The sequence below is a fragment of the Microtus oregoni genome, unplaced genomic scaffold (assembly GCF_018167655.1).
Source record: "Microtus oregoni isolate MIOR12 unplaced genomic scaffold, Mior012 000060F_ref0000265, whole genome shotgun sequence".
NCBI classification, from domain to species: Eukaryota; Metazoa; Chordata; class Mammalia; order Rodentia; family Cricetidae; genus Microtus; species Microtus oregoni.
Window position 1 is genome coordinate 7,239,001 of NW_024543870.1, and position 6,000 is coordinate 7,245,000.

Below are 6,000 nucleotides of genomic sequence, written 5' to 3' on the forward strand. Positions count from 1 at the left end.
ATATTATACACATTAGTTTTATGTACAAAGTATGATAAGTTTCATAATTAGTATAATTAGAAATACATTGAAAATTTTAATGATAATTTTCAGTAAAAGAAAAAGCAAAGATCAACATAAAAGTTCTGTTTTTGAAGGAAAAATTTTAACGAATTAAAATATAACTACTTTAAGTTCTTATCCCTGCTTGTATCTCCAAAGAACATAGTATATTACTCCTTTTCACCGGCCTCCTTGTTTAAGTAAACGGCCTATGCCTTTGAATTTTTTCTTTGTTTCAGTTTCAGTGTAGTTCCTTTCCATTCCTTGTGGGTTTTTGCTTTATGTTTTTGTTCTGATGCTGAAGATTGAATCTGAGGGCTCCCCTAGGCCAAATACATGTCCTATCCCCTGGCAGTACCCCCCCTCCCCCCCCCCCGTGCCTTTCCCGTCTCCTTAAGGAACCAAGTGCGATGTCATGATGTGATCCGTGTATACAGGAATAAAGAAAGGGACACTGTCTGTCCTCATGTTCTGTCATTCCCCAGCACTTCTAACGTGCTATCCCATGGAATCTGAGCTTCACCATTATGTTCTGATTGTTGCCACTATCTCTCCAGTTATAAAATATGTTCGTTTGAAATTTTAAATTTTATCCTACTTTTTCATGTTTGATTTTGTTAAAATGGATGCATGTTTAGAAATATGCAAAGGAAGCTGTATTTACTCATAGATAAAACAATATTCCAAATCATTACGGATGCATGCTTCCGTGGTTTTGAACCATCGTTCTGAGAAGTGTTGGGAGCAGAGCAGCAGATGTCTGTGTAGCTGTCACAGTGATACATCTGATGGAACTCATGGCAGTTGATTGACTGCAGTGCTTGGGACATAAAGTGATGTTCCTGTGACATATTTGCCACGTGAGAAACTGTCCGTGTGTAAGTGCGTGTGTTCCTATGACATATTTGCCACGTGAGAAACTGTCCGTGTGTAAGTGCGTGTGTTGTCCTTACTTCTCAGGGGATGTGTGGCAGTAGGAGTGCTGACAACTTGTCCTGCCCGTCTCCACTGAACGTCATGGAGCCAGTAAGTCTCTGTCCTCCCCAGGCACCGGGGCATCCCGTGAGCCAGTAAGTCTCTGTTCTCCCCAGGCACCGGGGCATCCCGTGAGCCAGTAAGTCTCTGTCCTCCCCAGGCACCGGGGCATCTCGTGAGCGTGCAGTTTGCCCTGTTCCCATACAAGGCATGCTGGTTTTAAATACAGAGGTCAGGAAGTTAAATTTACTGAAAGTGGGTTTGCCACTTAGAAATCTAGTGCCATGTTGGGCCCCTAGAAAGCCAGCTTCATTGGGATAGTGATTTGTCCCATACCATGAAGGAAGTATGCACTGTAGAAACACTTTGTTTACCCTCCAAGGATCCTTTCCTGTAGATGAAGGTCCTCACAGAATCTGTAAGAAGACTTATGTGATCCTCATTACATTGCAGACTCACTGTCAAAGCCTTCTGAGCAGCTGTTTTATTTTTCATTAGTTTACTCCTCCATGAAATAATTCAGACATCTGTGTGTTAACTAGTACAATTCACTGTGTTTCTTACATTCCCGAGTTACGACTTGAGGTTACTGTGAATTTAAATTGGTTTTTGAAAATGAAATTGGCCAGTTAGTCAGATAGTGAAATAGAACTATGCCTTTACAAACCCTTGCAGTTTGGGACAGCTGGCATAGCTGGGAATTTAGCCTTCTTAATTACCAGTCTTCGTCTTGTGAGTGAAGAGCCGTGTTTTGGCCCACAGGTCACAGAACTGATACGGGAGCAGTCGTACCTGAAGTCGGAGCTGGGCCTGGGACTTGGAGAGATGGGGTTTGAAATCCCTCCTGGAGAGAGCTCAGAGTCCGTTTTCTCTCAGGCCACATCAGAGTCCTCTTCCGTCTGCTCCAGCCCCTCCCACAACACCAGAAGATCCAGAGGGCCTTCTGGCAACTCGGGAAGCAAACCCCGAGCCCGCTTGGTGGCGAGAAAGAAGATCTTCCGAGCCTCTGTGGCCCTGACGCCAACAGCCCCCTCCAGAACAGGCTCTGTGCAGACACCTCCAGAGCTGGAGAGTTCTGAGGAAGCTGGAGCAGCTGAGGAAGCCTCACAGGTTGTGGGACTTACATCTCACCTGGAGGAAGAGCAGGAAGAGCTGCTGCCAGCTGCTGAGGAAATGCATCGGAACGTGGAGCAGGATGAGTTGCAGCAAGTCATACGGGAGGTGGGTCGAGTCTGGGCGGGCTTCGGTCATTGTGCGTGCGTGTCCTGGTAGAAGGCTGACTGCAATGGGTGCAGGAGCTTTCCCACTCCCCACCTGTTTCTGTGGATTTTAGCAGGGTGGTCCCACTCTAGTGCAGAAGCTGTTCATAAAGCTGGAAGGCGGGAAAGCCCATTAGGCCTCTTCCAGAATTAGAGCTGTCATTTTATAAAATTCCAGTTGGCATGAGATAAGTTGGAGATTAATGATTGAGAAGAATTTGTTCTCTTTCCTTTGATGGTTGGAAAAGTGTAGAAATTGTATGATTTGTGCATAGATTGAAACATGGTATGAAAAAGGGGTTTACCCTGGATGACATCAGTGTGGGTTCCTAAAGTGTTAACCACAGTTGTGGGTTCCGAAAGGAATCACAGACTTCTATGGAGGTTATACTGTTAAAAGTTAATTGAGAAAATTTATAGAATGGCTGTGACCTTTCTATTGCCCTGACAAAATGCCCTGGAGAACAAGCTGATACAGAAAAGGTTTGTTTCTGTTGTGCTTAGAGATTTCAGCCCTGAAGCATGTGGTTCTGTGTTCATAGCCTGTGCTGCAGCCGAGCAGGTGGAGAAGGCTGCAGCAGGACAGAAGGACACAGCAGGGCTGCTTGCCCTGTGTTAGCTGGGAGGGGAGAAGGGAACTCTAGGAGCCAGGAAAACAAAGAACACCCACGGCCTGTTCTGTGCCCCAGGACCTGGCTATTTTATACCTGGTCCCCCCTTGCAAGTTTCTTTGACTTCCTGTAGCCTGTGGAATTATGAGCCCACATGTGAATTAATCTGGTGGCTCTGAGAAGGCACACCTCTGAGACTCATTGCACAGGAGCCTCCGGGGATTGGAGACTTAAGTTACAGCACTGGTTTTACTATTGAGTTACATTCACATAAACTGGTGCGTATCTTTAAGAAGAAAAGCACTATGGACAAGCTTCATGATGGCTTTTTAATCTGTCTCTGTGGAGGTTATACCCCGGGATACTTTCTGTTCTGTTTTCCAAAGAATTACCACGAAGAGGGAGTACAAACAGTTGTACTTTTCCTTTCATCCAGTCCAAAATTCCTGATATAAGCACCTTTTATTTTTTGCCATTAGCTAAAAGGAAGAATACATTATATATTTTAAAAGCCACTTTATGGTTTCATCTGTAGCTTAGTGGCAAAAGTTTTAGGCTGAAGTGTGACCCCAGCAAAGGTAGCATTTGGCATGTGTGTGGCTCCAAGTATGACCCCCCCCCTCCACAGCCCAGGACTACTCAAAAGGTAAAACAGTTTACAAAGTATCTAGGGTAGTAGAAAGTACCTGTAAGCCAGAAAATCGGTAACGTAAATTACAGCGGGCTAAAGAAGACAAACACTAAGGAAAATGGAAAACTTTTATAGTGATCCCTAAAAAGTTTTCAGGTTTTTATGCCTTTTTATTTTATGAATTTTGTGATCTTAAAGCATATGAAAATACACACACACATTTTACAACATTTCTTGTCTCATGAATGCAGATTTGCTAATCTTTCAGTTATCCAAGAATTTATCTAACAATTTAGGAGCAAAATAAGCCAAAATAAGCCAGAGAAACTAGGGTTCCCTATTTTCAAACTATTTCTAATGTGAATGTAAGTGTACTTTTAGAATCAGTTTGTAGCATAGAATCTTCCCTCAAATGCCATTGAGCTCCTAGGGCCAAAGATTGATGCTTACATATATGATGCTATCATTTATTGCACATCAGTAGCTTAAAAAGTACATTAAAGTAAACAGAGTTCTGTGAACACACAGATGATGTCATCCTGAAATTGTACGTGCTGTGGAAATGGGCAGTAAAACCACAGGATTTGTCTGGGTAGAATAGGGTTGGAAAGACGACATTCCAGACTTCATCAGCGACACTAGAAAGGGCAAAAGACAGAAAACTACCAAAACAGTAGCATGGCTTTATGCATAGTTGCACACTCTGGAAGCAGACCATACAACAGTAAAAATGTTCCTTGGACCTTGGGAACATTTGACTTGTGCTTGTGGAACTGGGGCTTGGGAGGGCCGGTGCATGTGGGTTACTGTCGTGGGGTGGGAAGATGGTCTGAGATCTGACAAATCTGCACGGCCAGGTGTGAGTAGGAATGGCTGTGCGCAGGGCTGACCTTTTTGGTAGATGGGTAAGTCGTCTGCGTTTGTGTTCTGAGTTCCTGGCTTCAGCTGAAAGCTGCTTTCTGTGGCCACTAGTTTCGTATGTTGATTATGGTTGGCTAACATTTAGCAAAGTGTACGTCAGGCCTCCATAGTCAGGTATCCTGTGTGGAGGAATCTGTTCTTAGGTGCGAGTTAAGCACAGGACAGTCCTCGAGTTAGATTAAGTAAGTACTCTGTGTGCATTTGCTCATGGCACGTTTGCTAACTCTGTTTTTCTTTTACTAAATTCTGATACTTTTGTTCCTCTTAGCCTGCTTTGGTCAGGAAGGTCTGAAAACATGACTTCCTTTTGCTCGTTTGGCATAGTTGCTCCTCAGGTAATGCATGCCTGAGCTCTCATTTTAAAAAGTGCATTGGCCTGATCTATGTTGCAGGTCATTTCCTAGGAAGAGACTGCTCCCTTTAGACCAGAACATTGGTTCTTTGGCCAATAGTACAGACCATAGGAGAAGTCATTTGTTTCCATTATGCCGCCTTGGTCCTAGAGAATTACTTAATCATTTATAGGAATCTCCCATTAAATATGTAAGATGTTATACTTTGTCAACATTTAAATTGGCATGCTGGACAAATGTTTGATGAACTCTTTAGAATGTGTTACTAAACCCTTTAGGAGAAGCCATTCAGCTCAGAATGGCACCATTTGAAGGAACACTTCCCCTTGCTGGCTACAAAGAAGGGCTTACCCTATATAAACAAGGCACAAACAATATTGATATACTTAGCAAATCAAACTCTCTGGAGTACTTTGAGAACATACATGCATAGATAACACTGGCCATTGCTCATTAAAATTCAAAAGAAATTCCTGTTGTTATCATAGCTCAGCTAGGTAGTTTTATGTTAAAAGTTTATTTACAAAATATTTAAAATACTGAGTAGTCCGTACTCCATTTATTTCTGACTGGTAACCTTTTAAATTTAAATGTCCATGGTACGAAATTTCAAGTTCTTACTTTCTTGTGTCTGCTACCAAGAAAATTAAATTCTATCTTCCTTATAAACTTGTCCCTGTGCCCCACTAACAAAGCCTCCATTCAGGATGGCAAGCTCTGTCTTGGGTAGAAGAGTTCTGCAGGTGAGGATTAAACAGGCTTGGCAGGCGCAGTCAAGGAAGCTTCTTCCTGCAGTCCCTGCAGGAAACAATGGTGACTCTCAGGCCTTTGTTCCCATTGAGGCACCCTGTGAGGTCTTGAGCACCTCATTACTACAGTGAGCCCCACTGTGGAAGGAGAAAGCGGACACAAAGCCCTTTCAGACAAGGGTTTAATACACAGTCTACACTTACACTTTTGTCAGACTGAGGATACTCCCTTGCTCAGATTGTCTGCATGCCACAGTTGGAAAAACACAGTCAGTACGGCCTTCGAATTTGCCCCAGTCATTGTGATATGGTATGTGTGATTGGGGCTGAAGCTATTTACATATATTTTAGAAAATGAACATATATGTGGGAATAAAAAGACAATATCTTGGATATGTGAACGTGTCATCTTCACAGAGGCAAATTCAACATTGAATGTTGAAGAATAAACATAGATTG

The 6,000-nt window shown here is 43.0% G+C and overlaps 1 protein-coding gene across 5 annotated transcripts in view; it reads left to right on the plus strand.

Annotated features, from left to right (window-relative positions):
* Itprid2 (ITPR interacting domain containing 2) overlaps window positions 1-6,000 on the plus strand; it is a 36,868-nt gene that overhangs the window by 24,514 nt on the left and 6,354 nt on the right. For 4 of the 5 annotated variants that reach the window (XM_041639734.1, XM_041639736.1, XM_041639735.1 and 1 more), the window contains 2 exons: window positions 1,003-1,068; window positions 1,780-2,238. In XM_041639734.1, the coding sequence (XP_041495668.1) occupies window positions 1,003-1,068; window positions 1,780-2,238 (525 nt within the window). Of the gene's footprint in view, window positions 1-1,002; window positions 1,069-1,779; window positions 2,243-6,000 lie in introns of all 5 variants that reach the window. The other variant, XM_041639738.1, reaches the window with a different exon arrangement.